At 52.8% G+C, this 15,547-nt stretch overlaps 1 protein-coding gene across 3 annotated transcripts in view; it reads left to right on the top strand.

Annotated features, from left to right (window-relative positions):
* The window catches only part of OSBPL1A (oxysterol binding protein like 1A), a 76,880-nt gene that overhangs the window by 33,156 nt on the left and 28,177 nt on the right, over positions 1 to 15,547 (top strand). For all 3 annotated transcript variants that reach the window (XM_006104454.3, XM_023745722.1, XM_023745723.1), the window contains 2 exons: positions 4,794 to 4,875; positions 11,169 to 11,275. In XM_006104454.3, coding sequence (XP_006104516.1) covers positions 4,794 to 4,875; positions 11,169 to 11,275 — 189 coding nt within the window. The remainder of the gene's footprint in view (positions 1 to 4,793; positions 4,876 to 11,168; positions 11,276 to 15,547) is intronic.

Below are 15,547 nucleotides of genomic sequence, written 5' to 3'. Positions count from 1 at the left end.
CATTTAGGTGAGAAAGAGCTCTGAGTCTTTGGTCCGGCCTCCGTTTATGACGGACAGGAAGACGTGGAGCTTTCGCGTTGTATTGAGATATTCCCAGTGTGTGATGTGCCAACCACGTAATTGTCAGGTCAGGGAACTTTGCACAAGTTACATCTACCAGAGCATCGCACCGACATTAAAGCTGTGTGGATAGATAAAGAAGGCTTAAGTATCTATGGCCAAAATCATGTTAAATAAAAAACGTTGCTACATATTTTAACTTTTGATCGGTCAGTATTCCCTGCGTGAAAAGAACTCCTCTCCAGTTCATCTTTCCTCCGAATTCGGTCGATGATGAAACCTGGGAGGACTCAGCGTGCACCAATATCTTTCCAGGATTATGGTAATTTTATGACCTTTTTAGTGGAAGCTATAGGTAAAATAAAAGTGCTAATTTGCATATAATTTACCAACTTTCTTGAAGAAACGCTTCTTCTTTGGCACAGTTTTCAGATTTTTTGGGTTCTCAGCCTCAACTATACCTCTCATTTCACTCATTTGAATATTGTTTCTGTGTTAACTTTAAAACCATGAAGTATTTGTTTTCTAGATTAAAAAAAATATATATTTTTATTGAGTTCAGAGAGGAAGGGAGAGGGAGAGATAGAAATATCAATAACGAGAGAGAATAATTGATCGGCTGCCTCCTGCACGCTCCCTACTGGGGACTGAGCCTGCAACCAAGGCATGTGCCCTGACCGGGAATTGAACTGTGACCTCCTGGTTCATAGGTTGATGCTCAGCTCCCGAGCCACGCCCACGGCTGCTTTCTAGATTTTATCGCCTGAAGTCAGTGAGCCCTTAGCCAGTGGCAAGCACTTCCAGGTTTGGGGGCTGTAGCCGCATCTCAACCAACAGGATTTAAATGCTCGTCTGCGAATCCTCACTCTGTTGCGGCTTCTGAACGTCGGTCCCACGTAGGTGAACTCTGCAATGAGCGTGTGGAGCCGGCCCCGCAGGCCCTGGGTCTCCGGGTCTTAGGGCACCAGGGCATGGTGGGGCCAGCTCTAGGCGCCTGCCGGCTTCCAGAGGAGGTCAGGGACTCGGGACGGGACGCTCTCCAACCCCCCGATGGCCATCAGGGACCCTCTTCCTCAGCCTTCTCTGGGCCGGAAAGTGGGGCATCAGCTCAGGCTGGAACACCTGTCTGTGTTTGCTGCTTTTGGTCTCGATTTTCTCCCCTCGACACGAGGGCCTCCCTCCGCAGTCTTACCGCTGTCCTCCCAGCCGTCCATCTGTCCTGCCTGAGGCCAAGCCTCAGGGAGAGGGGATGCGACCAGTCCTGGCAGTGGCGGCTTCCTGCCACTGGGGGATCGTTCAGAAATGACAATTGGAAGAGAGATTCACCCACAGTATTGGCTTAGAGCTGTACAGGACCTACTAGACGTGCAGATAATCAGAACCAAGTCAATTCAGCCCTTCCTTTTGACGGGCACCGCCAGGAGCTCAGGCCACCTGGGCCGCGCCGTGGGCACGGAGACAAGGCTGCCATCACTGTGGCGTCCTGTGGGCCCGCCGCCCGCCTTAGGCTCGGGGCGGCGCTCGCAAAGCGGGGCCTCTTCGTTGGACACTCTTGGTTCTGCGGGATAAGGAGTAATGAGCAGAGGATGCTGCCTTTTAACCGAATGAGAAAGTGATACCAAACTTCCCTGGTTTAGAATAAATGATCCCTAATTAAGTGGATGTGCAGAGAGAGGACTATCGTCGGCACAGGCTGGAGGTGCAGGGGGTGTGTCCGTGCAGGACTGAGGCGGTGCGCACGTGGCGGAGCGGGAGGGGAGCTATGAAACGCGCTGCCCCCGGGAAGAGGAGCAGGGCTGTGCCCTCAGGGCTGTGCAGGCTTCCTCGTCCGGAAGAGGGGAAGTGGCAGCAGCGTTTGCCTGGAGGCTGGGAGAGGGTGGAAACGGTCTTGTCAGGAAGAGGGGAAGTGGCAGCAGCGTTTGCCTGGAGGCTGGGAGAAGGTGGAAACGGTCTCGAGGGCTGATGGTGTGTGAGGAGGAGCGGCCTCTCTCTCTGGCCTGGGTTTGCTTGTGTAAACGTCTGTCCCACAACAACACGGGAGGGTAAGGAGCAGCCCCGGCGATCACCAGGCAGCAGCAAGAGCAGGCGTAGGGACGCTGCGACGGCGGGCGGTAGGGGACGGTGTCCTCTCGGCCGTGGTGGACGTAGGGGGACTCGGAGAGGAGTGGGGTGTCCTCAGGGTCTGCGATCCATGCTGCTCAGTGTTTAACGTGATGTAGTGACTCTGCAGCGAGCTGCATGCATTTGACGTCTTCCGCTGCATGAGTTTGACATGTCCCCACCTGCCTGACAGCTGTCCTGTGGGATGTAGCGGCTCCTCTCCCTCAGCCCGAGCCCCTGCGCCGCGGGCCCCCGATGCTGCCAGTGGTAAGAGGCAGGCGGTGCTGCGTGTCCCAGGGTGTAAGTCAGCGGAGTCTCTGTCTGCCCTTCGGTGCCGACCTCCTCTCGCGCCCGGTCAGTCGTCTGCTGCCTGGACTGCGCGTGGCGGGCGAGCTGCTCCGGGCTGCTCCCCACAGGCGGGGCGTCCTAGCCGAGCCCGGAAGTCATGGCTCCTCCCTCCCACTCTGTCCTCCCTCCCCGAGGCCCCTCCTTGGGACACACGTTAAAGCTGGCCTGTGGGGCAGGGACCAGGAAGTTGTCAATGTCAACGAAGTCAAACAAAGCCAACAGCTGGCACCTGGGTGGGTGGAGGGGGCGCAGGAGGCCCGGGCTGTGGGAGGGGCTCACTGCTCACCTGGCCCCGTGGGCCCGTGTCCGTGGGCCTGTGTCTGTGGGCCCCTGTCCATGGGCCTGTCCGTGGGCCCCTGTCCGTGGGCCCATGTCCACAGGCCCCGGTCCGTGGTGCGATGCTGGTACTGTGCTCTGTGCCTGGAGAACGTGGCTTTAAAATACTGCCACACCCGGTGTTAGAACATGGCTCCCAGTGGGGCCCCCTGGCTGTGGAACCAATAAAGAGTAAAACCTAAAACAGTCCCTTAGTCGCACCCGGGAACGGCATAGACATGGGGAAGAGGCTCCACGCTGGGCTCACGGAGAATCGCCGGCATAACCTTCATAAGTGACTCAGGTTTCAGAAAAGAACCGGCGGCTGCTGAGCAGAATGGCAGCGAGTCGGAGAGCGTGCTCTGTCTCACTGCCTCTTCCCGTTCTTCTCAGTGTCGGTCAGATGGCGCCGATGGTTGATGGCAGGGCCCCTCTGTCCCCCCTAGAGCAGAGTGCGTGGAGCGACCTCCGCCAGCTGGTCTGTGACGACCCTGGAGAACGAGTCAGTCGTCAGGAACTGTCGTCAGTGAGGGCAGGTGGACGTGCGAGGGGAGGCGGGAGAGGCAGGTGTCGAGGACGATGCTGGGGGGTGGCTCTGTCCTTGGTCGTCACCTGGGGACCAGCGTGTTTGCGAGGGGCTCGCCGTCTGCAAGTGAGGCCAGTTCTCGCCTTTGTGCACCTCGCTCCCCACGGCAGGAAAGCGGATGTTGAGCTCCGTAGGCCTGGGGGCGGGGGGAGCGAATAAGGCGTGAGCCCCATGTGGTCCCAGCGCAGGTCTCAGCCCCCAGATCCACTTGTCCACCCCCCCCCCACCCTCTGAGAGGTCGACCAGCAAACCCCTGCACTTCTGAGGGGTTTTAAAGGCGCCGTGGGGGACCCGCTCTCAGAACAGGTGAACTGCATCTTCATGTGAGAACTCAGAACAGAGTCACACAGGCTTTCAGGAGGACAGCGCCCGCCACTCACGTGCTCCCAGGACCGGTTCCTCCGTGGCTGCGCTGAGCAGGCAGCACTGAAACTCCATAGGAGAGCAGGGCGTGTGTCCCTGGGCTCAGAGATCCGGTTGGGGGTCACGGTGCCAGTGGTTGGCCGTGGAGACGAGCAGTGCGAAGGCGGGAAGAGTCACGAAGCTCAACAAGTTCTCTCCCCACAGGGGGGTTCTCCCAAGGCCGAGGTTCTCAGAACAGATGTTTTTACTCCCATCACCATCCGCTGTACAGCGACAGTTTCCTGGCTTCGTCTTCCCTCTTTAAAGGGAAACCATAAGTAAAGTTAACTCTAAAGTCGCACTGTTCATGTAGTGGATGGACTTCTCTGATGGTTCATGTTGGACTCCGGGTGCACACAGAGGTGGGCGCAGCGCACACGGACCTCTGTCTGCGTTGCTGTCAGGACCTGGGAATGGAGACTTCCGTGTGACAGGAAGGGTTCTGTCTGTCCCTGACGTCACCTCGTTGTCATCAGCTGCTTCTCGCCGAGAGCGTGTCCTTAGCGTGTCCGATTCTGTGGGGGCGGCCGCAGTTAGAGCGCTGAGTGGGCTCGGCATCTGATTCCAAGTGCGAGCACCATCTGGACTTTTTAATAGTTTAAAGACGCAGTAAGGGATGCATTTGGTAACTTCCCGATGAACCTAATCAAGCCCATTAACCGGTGCTGAGTCAGGGACCGGCCGCCTCGGACATGCATGGGGGGTGGGTGTGGGGAGCAGCGAGCGCCGTCGTCCGGTGCCTACACAGCAGATGCTGAAGGTACTTAGAATTTAGAAATACTTGCTTTTGTGACTCTGTAGTGATTGGCTTACATTCAGGTCGGAACAGTCTTCCTCACCATTTGCTCTGTTAGGAGAATGTATTACAGTGTATCAACCTGTGAACTAAGGGTTTTGATGGGACATTAAAGCATCTGTAATATAAAATTCTCTTAATGGTTCATCTTCACTTAGTTTCTTTCTGTCTGTGTTTCTCTTCCAGAAAGCGCAGGCCTGCCGGCAGCGACTGGATAGGGAACTCGCTGGTTTTCTCCAGATGGTGAAGGAGTGCGAAGTGGCTGAAGGTAAAAAACCACCAAAACCAGAGACAGCACTGCAGCCAGCCCCGCCCTCCGACACAGCCATTCTCCCAGATGCTGGCCCTTTAGGTTAAATATTTTTATTCTTTTAAGAAAAAGAAAAACAGAGGCAAAGTTACCATTTTGGGGCTGGAAATGCACTTTGGCTGTGTGGTTGGAATCCCGCTGGTGACTCGAGAGAACTGGCGTGTGGAGCCGCGGTGAGGGTCCTGGCTTGGCCCTTGCTCTGCCCCCGCGGGCTGCTGCTCGAGGAGCCGTTTCCTCCCTGTGAGTGAGGCCGGCGGTCTCCAGGGCTGGGCGTCTGATTCTGCGAATCTGCATGAGCCTGTCTGCGGATGGCAGCCCGCCTCACCTTCCCGTGTCTCCCCTCTCCACAGTTACGAATCATTAGGAGTTGACTAGATCCTTCAGAAATCAAAACACAATCCGATATAACCTGCAGTGTCAGATCCAATACCCATATGAAGTGTTGAAAAGTACCACTGACTTCGTACCTTAAGGAGCTGTTTCTTAGACTGACTGTGCGGTCTGTACTAGCGTGTGATTGCTTCCGTTGTCCGAGGTGATTACTAACGACCCGTGTTAAGTGTGAGCTGGTTTCCCTCAGTGAACGCCCAGGCTCCGTGTCTATGTGCCAGAGACTGCGAGGAAATGTCCCCGTTAGAGGAACTGGTACAGATGCTCTGTGTCTCCAGATGCGCCTCGCACACCCCCAGCTCCACAGGCGTGGTGTGTGTCAGCAGTGACCGCTGTGGGAAGACGGCTGTGGAAGACAGCGGTTAGGACCTAACCGTAGGTCGCTGTGATGATGAGTTGTGCTGGAATAGTGTGTGAGCGCGGTTCACCCGCAGTGGGTTTTAAGAAACAATCACAGCTTTATTCGCTAGAATTCACCTCTGCAGCGGTCTGGAGGGTATGCATAGAGTTATGCTAAGACCGTTGACCAGCAGTGGGCTCTTAAAACACCATCTTTGCCAAGAAGATGATATGGCAACATTTTAAAGATGTAGCCCTGGCTGGTGTTGCTCAGTGGATAGAGTGTCAGCCTAAGGCCTGAAGGGTCCCAGGTTCCATTCAGGTCAAGGGCACATGCCCAGGTTGCAGGCTCGATCCTCAGTGGGGGGCGTGTAGGAGGCAGCCGATCCATGATTCTCTCCCTTCATTGATGTTTCTATCTCTCCCTTTCCCTTCCTCTCTGAAATCAATAAAAAAATATAGATATATATATAGATATATATAGATGCAGAACCACAGTGAAATGAAATACAAAGATTAATTCCCTTAACTTGCACCAAAGAAAAAAACTTCCATCAGAACTACAATCAAATCAAGTCTTTGGTGAACCTGGAGTCAGCTTTCTTGGCTCGGATCCCCCCCCCCCCCCCCCTGCCGTGCGAGCCTCTCACTGCAATGGCTGCCTTGTGTGGCCCTGCAGGTGTGACACCGCTCAGACCCCCGAGACAGTGCGTCCTGTGGTGCCTCCGGGAACTGGGAGACGTGTGCCTGTGACCTCACGGCCTGGCTCACGGCCCTGCCGTCGGCTTACCCCCGACAGGCACAGACATGACGCCTGCAGGATGGTGCAGTGAGTGCGGGGTGAGGACGGTGTTGTCGGAAGCCCCGCCCTCCTGCTCCAGGCGGCCTCGAGGCGCAAAGCTAAAAGGTCTGGACAGAGCCCAGGTTTCAGGGTCGAGATGGCCTAACATTTTAGTACAAAACGGTTTGAACGTTAAGACTCGGTGCCCTGCTTCCTTGCTCAGACGGCTACCGGCTACCATTATAGTCAGCTCTCCACCTCAGCCTGCCCGCTGCCTGCCGCCCCCCACGCTCCCCCTCCCCCTCCCGCCAGGAGGGAGCGCTCAGATGGCTTTCAGGAACGCTTCCAGCTCCGCTTCTGTGAAACGCTGCGTGTCGCTTGCCAGGTTAATTTTAGAAAGATGCTTTTTGGATCCTGCTTTTCTGTTGAAAATATCTCCTATGGGCGCTGGAAGCAAGAGAATAAAACGCAGGCGCTCCCTCCGGCATTAAAGGCTTCTGGAGCCCCACAGCCTGGCCTTGCAGCTTCGTGTGTCACGCTCTCGCCTGGGCCCTGAAGACGCTTTTGACCAAATGCCTGTCTCTGGTCCGGTGTCCCCTGTTGAAATGCTCCTCTCATCCCCGTGCGTGGACCCTCGCCCTGCCTTCCGGGCTGGAGCGGAGTCCGTCTCTCTGGTTGGCACGGCCGCTGGAGGTTCCCAGGGGCAGCACTGCCATCGCCTCCTCCATCTCCGCCCACAGCCTGGCTGCGGACACAGCACCACCCAGCAGCACAACCTGGGGACTCCTGAAGGCGGCAGGCAGCCTGTCCCACCCCCCCCCCGCCCCGCTCTAAGGAATGACAAGTACTGCGTGTGGGGCATGTACATGTGACCACGGCTTCATTGCCGAAGGATTCCTGGGGTTGGATTCCTGGGTGGACGCGTGTTAATGTTGCTGAGCCTGTGGCTGCATGTTGCTGAACTATACTCCACGTGCCTCCTCATGCGCACACGTCATTGCACGCTGCTGACTGCATGTAAGCGCATCCCTGGTTAGCGAACAGGAGACCTCACGGGAGAGGCACTTCAGTCACGTAAGGTCTTCATCAGGATCCGAGGCTTCAGGTCGCCCCGTCACCACGTTCGCCCTGCCACACCGTCTGGCGCAGGGGCCACTGCAGGCTGGCCCAGGTCCACCGCCGCCTCCAGGCCCTGCCGGGATCCTTCTAGAACACGTGGGCGATGTCATCTGCACAGAACATCCACTCGCACACAGGCCTTCGCTTAGCATGGAGGCAGAGCCGTTCTGAGGGCCACCAGCCTGAGGTCCCTGTCCCTCTGACTGCCGGCTCCTCCCTCGGCCAGCGAGACCCTGACCTCGCCCAGACCTGGAGTCCCGTGGTCTCTCCCCTCCGCCCATTCCCTCTGACGTCTCTCTGTGTGTTCCCTCCTCCGCACCCCCTGCCAGGAGCTAAGTAGGCCACAGCATTTCCCTGTGAGTTACAGCCACGCTGCCCGGCCTTATGTTCCCCTGATGGCTCCCTGGAATATTCCAGGGTGTGGCTGGGGAGATGGTTCCACGGAAGCTTCTGAACACGAAGAATTACTATTTCCAGGCTCAGGGAAGAGGAAGCATCTGGAACAAAGGTCTGGAGGCCTGTTTCTAGGAAAAGAAACCTTTACAGGAAGAGCGCCTGCGGGAGCCGTCGAGTTGACAAGCGAGGTTACGTCGGGCCAAGCGGCCTTTCCTGCGTCAGCACCAGGGGAGCGGCCTGTGCCAGGGTCTGGTTCAGTGATGGTGAACCTTTTGAGCTCGGCGTGTCAGCATTTTGAAAAACCCTAACTTAACTCTGGTGCCGTGTCACATATAGAAATTTTTTGATCTTTGCAGCCATAGTAAAACAAAGACTTATATTTTTGATATTTATTTTATATATTTAAGTGCCATTTAACAAAAAAAAATCAACCAAAAAAATGAGCTCGCGTGTCACCTCTGACACGTGTGTCATAGGTTCGCCATCACTGGTCTAGTTTGTCCACATAACAAGAAGCAGGTGTTTCCTTGATAGTTTACCCGGATAGGAATCACAGTGTGTGTCCTGGGAGCGACAGGTGTGAGCTTTTATAAGTCTCCGAAGAGAAGTTTTTCACACAGGACCTTCTAGCATCTTTCCTGAGTTCAAAAGTAACTTCCGTCTAAAAAATAACATTTTCCTCAGGAGTAGGTGTCCACTTTTTTAGAGTCGGCCAAATATGGTAGCTAGCCGTTCGTTCACGTATCATTTATTCATTATAGTTCCATCTCTAAACATTAATTGACTGAAACAATTTGCAGGGATCCCCAGTGGGTAACTTGTCTAGAAGCTTAGCAGTTGTAGTCTCTGTATAACCACATGCAGACGTCCTTATATAAGAAACGTGCTGTGTCGTCCCCCCCCCCTCCCCCGCGGGCACCGCACATCCACCAGTTCCTACACCAAACCACTGGGCAAGTGGATAGTAACTTCCGAATCTCTTTAAACACCAGATTGTCAGAGAAAGTAGGTAACTTTCGAGTCTGTTTTGGACAGAAGAATTGGATACTCTTTCAATAGATTCTTATAGAAACTTAATATATATTTCTTGGGATGTCTTTTGAAACAAGCTTGCATGTGTTCTTAAACATTTATTTTGACAGTTAATGTTTGTTTTATGCTAACCGGTGCCGTGCGTGTCTAAAGTGTGGAATGTCTCACACACAGGCACAATTGGAGATGATTTAGCGCATGACGGTACTTAACGCAGGAATCACAGCCACAGGGGCCATGCCCGCGCTTCCTGGCGCGTGACCGTGGAAGTGGAACGTTACTGGGTTACCCCAGCAGGGGCAGAGCTGGCTGTCTTCCTGTGCATCTCCCCCCCCTCAGCCGCAGCGCTGACCCGGCTGTGCAGGGACTGTTCAGGTCGGATGGAGCCCAGCACATGGGACTCTCACCTGCTGTTTAGAGCCCCGCACAGGAGGAGTCTCACGTGTGCACCAAAGGTTCCCAGTGAAAAATAAAGCCCGGAAAGTCAGGTTTCTCTCAGAACGCAGTCGTTTCAATGGGGCGCTGTGAAGTTCGCCAGCACGAGGACGTTCCTACGATGGAAAATAGTGCAATGTCGTGTGGCCTTCGTATCCAGATATTAGTGAGCGCTTGTGTCTAACTCACTCCCGCTGACCTCTTCCTGCTGCCCACTTCCGCCTCCGGAGTTTTGAGACATAATTTTTCCAAGAAAAGGACTTTTCTTTGCTCAAATCATATTTTTATAGAAATTTTAGAAAATAAAAAATCTAGACGATTACTATTCACAATTTTATGACGTAGAAAATATGGTCACATAATCTGTCATGTGTTCTTATAGGTTTTACTTATTTTTATTTCTTATTTGAAACTTCTTGTCTCTTGATTGGGGAACCCACTGTTTCATGTCCTAATCGATTGAAATTGCTGGCGATTGGGCTCACTAGGTTGCTTCTGCTCACTGGCCTTGCTTTGTTTTCAGAACAGTGTTCTAAGTGAGGCTACTTGAAATAGAAAGGATGCCGCTGGTATCATTGTCTTCCTCCTTTTTTTTTTTTGATGAAAAGCTTCCTCAATGTTATGATTTTTATTTGATGGAAGAGACACATTGGAAGGACCCTAATGCACAGTTAGCATAAATTCCAACCGGCTTTAACTGAGCTGTGTCCCTGCATTAATCCAGAGGGGAAATGGCATGTACTTGTCTTATACGTGATGGGCGGGCATTCTGTCTCGTTTGTTTTCTGTGATGGTAAATGGGTTAAGATAATGGGCAAATGGTCCAGTTTCTTCAGGGAACCTTCTGTGTCTGAGGGGGACTGGGTCCAGGACCTCCTTGGGTACCAACACCTGCAGATGCTCAAGTCCGTTGCATAAAAGGCATAGCATTTGCACGTAACCTGCCCTGACCCTGCACTCCTTAAATCCTCTCCAGTTACTTAAAATACCTAATGCAAGTAAATGCCATGTGAATGGTTGCTACACTGCATCGTCTGGGGAATAGTGAGAAGAAAGACGTCTGTACACGTGGGCTTAACACCCAGTACATGCCGGCAACAACATGCCAGTTCCGCTCTGAGTCGTCTCCATCTGCGCTTGGTGGCTCTCAGGCGTGGAACCTGGGGATATGGGGGCCACTGCATTGCCAGTTCTTTCTTCCCAACACAAACACGTTCTAAGAAATACTGAAACTCTGTAGGGACAAACCTGCTAAAAGGCCCTGAAACTACAGGGGCACAGCTTTGAGAGTGAAAAGACCTGTTTATGCAAAACATTTGTCCGATAAGAACTAGAGGAAGTCGGGTGAATGCCGCCGTCAGGTGCCTTAGCCAGCCTGCCAGCGACGGGGTGATCTCTGTGTCCAGCAGTGCGTTGAGTGATGTGCAGGAACGTCACGAAAGGAGCTGTGGCGTGTGCACCTGTGCCGTCAGCCCTCTTGGCGGCGCGTCTCTCGAACACGGTTGTTACTTACCTGCCAGCGCGTGTCCCGCCTGGCTCTCCCCTTGCGGGACGCCAGCCTTCCCCGGCCAGGGCTGCCTCGCTCGCTTTCTGGGCGCTTCCGTGCCCTGCAAACGCAGGTGCTCACTGTGCCCAGGACGGGACTGTCGCTCCGTGTAGGTGGCGGCAAGAAACACGAAGTTGGTGGCTGTGAGGATGTTTGGTCAGAGTGACGCTGAGGACTTACTGTCCCTCTCACGGGGGGTGTGTTTCTTTCTAGAGATGCTTCCGTCCTTTCTTCAGAAAGTCGATGTTGTCTCCGAGGCTTCGAGGGAGACCTGCGCGGCGCTGAGCGACTGCCTCACGCTCCTCGTGAAGCAGGAAGGGGTAGGTCCCGCGGAGTCGCGTTTCCCAGCAGTCGTGGGGGCGTCGCCTACTGGCCGTCCAGTGGGTCAGTGCTTCCAGAATGTGCACAGGCAGGAGTCACGGTGCCAACAGAGGACACGAAAGCTGCATTCTTCACCAGATCTTAGCTACTTTTTGCATTTTTATAATAGTTCATTTGAGCCAAATGGATGGCATATGCCACAGAACAAGGTCTCACGTGCTCCCAGAACTCATTCATTCTTAATTGGGCAGGATGATTCCGAAACAGTTCCCGTTCATACCATCCAGGTCATGGATATAGCCATGTTTATTAACCCTTTGCACTCCGAACCATTCTGGACATTGGCTACCAGCTACTCGACGCTACTTTGCGGCGGAAACGTGCATTTACAGACCCTCGTGTTATTTAGTATAATTTTGGAACCAAGTAACGTATTATAATGATATTGGACTTACATGAATTGGGTGACATCGAGGAATGTATATTTGCAAAAAAAACAATATTTTATTGTTTATAATTTTGTACAGTATGATAAGTTTTGTAACACTCCCCAATATGCATTGCAGGCTGATTAGTGCATGTTTGACAGTAATAAGTGGTTTGACGCCTGCCACCAGGTGTTTTCCTGTTAGAACACACAATGCAGTCCCGTTTTCTTTGTCCCACATCGGGAATATGTAGTTTATTGTTTAATCCGACACAAAACCCGCTGACATTTCTTGTATATATCTTAGTAATTTTACGATATTTTGATTTAATTTCTTGTGCCATTTCAAGATAAAACTTCAGGGAAACATGCATGTCTCAAAAAGTTGCGTTGAAATAACTCAGTTCCCCGTAATCACTAATAAACTGCAATGTCCCCTGAGAGGGGACATCTGAGTGATATGCTAGAATTCCGAGGTCCCCTGAGAGGGGACAGCGGAGTGCAAAGGGTTAACAAGCGTGTTTTCAAGTCCTATTCTAGTGAAATGTTCCAGTAAGAGGGTTAGGGAAATATTCTAGAGACCAAGGCCTTTATGTGAAAACTATCTGATACTTTTATTTACCCGTGTGAACTGAACTCAGTGGGTGAAATGCATACTGTTTTCATTCTAATATATTTTTTAATTTTTATTTATTTATTTTTTTAATCTTTAATTTCTTTATTGGTTAAGGTATTACCAATGTGTCCTCATCCCCCCATTAGCCCCCAACGCCCCCCCCACTCATGCTTTCATTCATTCTAATATTTTTTGATGACAGTTATTCTAAATGTTTGACATTTATTTTTTTTTAATTATTGATTTTAGAGAGAGAAGGAGAGAGAGAGAGAGACATGAGCTTGTTGTTGCACTCGTTTATGCGTTCATCGGTTGATTCTTGTATGTGCCTTGACCTGGGTTGAACCGTCGACCTTGGCATATCAGGACGAGGCTCTAACCACCCGAGCCACCCAGCCAGGGCCTCACATTTGTTTCTTAAGCTGAATTGTTAAACTTAGCACAGAAGTGCCTGTAGGGGGCAGTCTCATAGGACTCTGTTTTTTGACTAAATGGCCCAGTCCTGCTCATAGTTTTTTTTTTGAAGATCCAATATATATATTTAATTATTTTAAATTTTATTGGGTGACATTAGTCAACATGAACATACAGGTCTCATGTGGATTACTAATTTACAGCATCTGTATATGGGACCATGTGCCCACCACCCAGAGTCAGGTCTCCTGTTCCCTCATATTAGGACCCCTTTCTCCCCCACCCCCTCCCGCTGGCAACCCCCACACTGCTGATTGTGTCCATAGCTTTCCGTTTCATATTCCACATAAGAGTGAAATCATATAGTTCTTTGCTAAGACTTTTTGAATCTCTTTTGTTCCTTAGTGGGTTTTTTTTTTGCCAAATTTTTATTATTATTGAGTTCAAAATATCCCTAACTTCTTTTAAATTTTTAATTATAGTTGACATATAACATTAGTTCCAGTTTCAGGTGCACAGCATGCTGATTCAGCATTTTCATACCTCACGGTGTTACCGCACGCCTCTCTCACCAAACAAAATTAATGACAATATTATTAGCTCTTTTCTCTGTGGCTCCTTATGGGTTTTTTTTTTTAATTCTGATTTTTAGATCGACTGTGTGCCTTCCTCTAGCCATGGAATACTGATCCCTTCTGACTTACTCTTTAAATCTCCTGTTTATTAAAACAAAAACCAGATAACAAACTTGGTAAAATTACGTCTACAGGCAGAGTCCCCTGGCTGTGTGCGAGCCGGAGGGTTTACCGTGAGCCCCGGCTGAGTGCTGGGCTCGGGGCCTCTGTTTGTGTGGCACGGGGGTGCCGCCTGCTCGTTTGGGAATGCTGTGACACGACCCAGATCCTGAGGACTTCCTACGGCCTCCCCGTGAAGGAGGCGTGACTGGGCGTGTTCTACTCGTAAATAACACCGCTTGTGTTGAAAAAGAAGCTGCAACACAGCAGGCTGTCAAGTTTGTGATGGGTGTGCTGAAGGGAACCCTACTGGATGTTTTAGGGCAGCGGTTCTCAACCTTCTGTCCCTTTAAATACGGTTCCTCATGTTGTGACCCAACCATAAAATTATTTTCGTTGCTACTTCATAACTGTAATGTTGCTACTGTTATGAATCGTCATGTAAATATCTGATATGCAGGATGGTCTTAGGCGACCCCTGTGAAAGGGTCGTTCGACCGCCAAAGGGGTCGCGACCCACAGGTTGAGAACCGCTGTTTTAGGGGGAAGCCTTGGGAAACGTACTCGCATGTTCATGTGGTGGCCTTTCTCTAACCTTGTGTTCAAGGGGCTAGAAACGGGGATCCTGAATCAGCTTTGTTCTGTGGTTTCTCTCAGCGGAGGGGGTGTCACGTGGGTACATGTCAGACCGACGTCACGTGGGTGCCCTTCTCCTCTGTGGGTCGAGCTCCCCGACATTAGTCAGACCTGCTTTTCCAGGTAGGGACTTGCCTCCTACGGTTGGCGTGAGCTCTCGGGTGAGATGTTTATACTCCCACGTCGTCTCCGCCCTGCCAAGGCGTGCGGCCCGGTGTGATGGGAATCTCGGTGCTGCGTGTGTGTCACGGGAAGATTCAGGCCACGGCAGGGCCTGCGGGCAGGGCTGCGCTGGGACTGATGCTGTCTTTGGGGACAAATCCTGCTCCGTGTGACTCGTCACGAACGCCCTGGTCGCTGTACCCACTCGCTGCTGTGCTGGTCACAGCCCTTGAGTCACGGTCCCTGATCTCTCCGTTCCCAACGTGAACGCCTTCCAGGCCTCGCTGTCTCTCCTCGCGACAGCGTCTCCTCCCCTTCGGCTCTGAGTTAAGCCTTAGGCAGCCATTGCCAGGCGCCCCGCCTGCCCGCCGCGCCGCCCCCCTTCCTGTCTGTCTTTCTCCTGGAGTCTCTGCTCGTCCATTCTGCTCGAAATCAGCCCCTCTCCCTCAGCTTCTGTCTCCCTTTCCAATTCCATTTTAAAAAGACACTTTCTGTTTTCACGTCTTACTCCTCAGCTAGTCCTCTGAACCCATTCTTGCCAGGACTGCCTACTGCTGAGCCAGGGGACAGCTCTCAACACCTTGCCTGTCCTTCGAGGGCCTGCCTGCGCTCCTGCTGCTGCCAGAGCTGCTCCGTGGCCTGCAGGTGCCGCTCCCAGAGCTGCTCTTCCTACAGCAGCACCCTCAGCAGCACCCCCCCCACCCCCCGGCCCGAGCCCTGACTCTTCGTATCCCTGGGTTGCCTCAGCCTTCTAACCCGAAGGCTCACCACTCCAGCCAGCATCCGTGGTGACTCAGGTGCCCGCCTCAGACCCACCTGAGCACGAACCAGAGTGTCCCGGCCTGGGAACACTTGCATGTGGCCATAGCAGAGGCGTCTCCCGGCCACTTATCTGCAGCCCAGTAACAAGGGATCACCACCTGTTGGGGTCTCTCAAGCCACAGACGTGAGCTGCCTGGGGTTCATCCTTCTCATCCCCCCACCTTTCTTCCTGCATCTCAGTTGCCTGCCTCCCTTTCCTCCCTCCCCAGCAGAGTCCGCAGGCCACTCTGGGGGGTGAGGTCGCGGGCGGGCTGTGGCATGCCTGCCCGTCTCTCACCCAGGTTCCCCCTTCCAACTGGGTGAGACTCCCTCCTCGCTACTGTAGCTCTGGCCACAGCGGACCCTGTATCGTCCTCGTCTGTGTGCATGCACTCAGCACACTGCTCTGAGTTCTGAGGGGCGGCCGGTCTTGCCTGTCCTTGCGCCAGTGGACAGCTAGGATGGGGTGACTGAACACGAA

Source organism: Myotis lucifugus, unplaced genomic scaffold (genome assembly GCF_000147115.1).
Source record: "Myotis lucifugus unplaced genomic scaffold, Myoluc2.0 scaffold_574, whole genome shotgun sequence".
Lineage (NCBI taxonomy): Eukaryota > Metazoa > Chordata > Mammalia > Chiroptera > Vespertilionidae > Myotis > Myotis lucifugus.
This window is presented reverse-complemented; position numbering and strand designations above follow the sequence as displayed.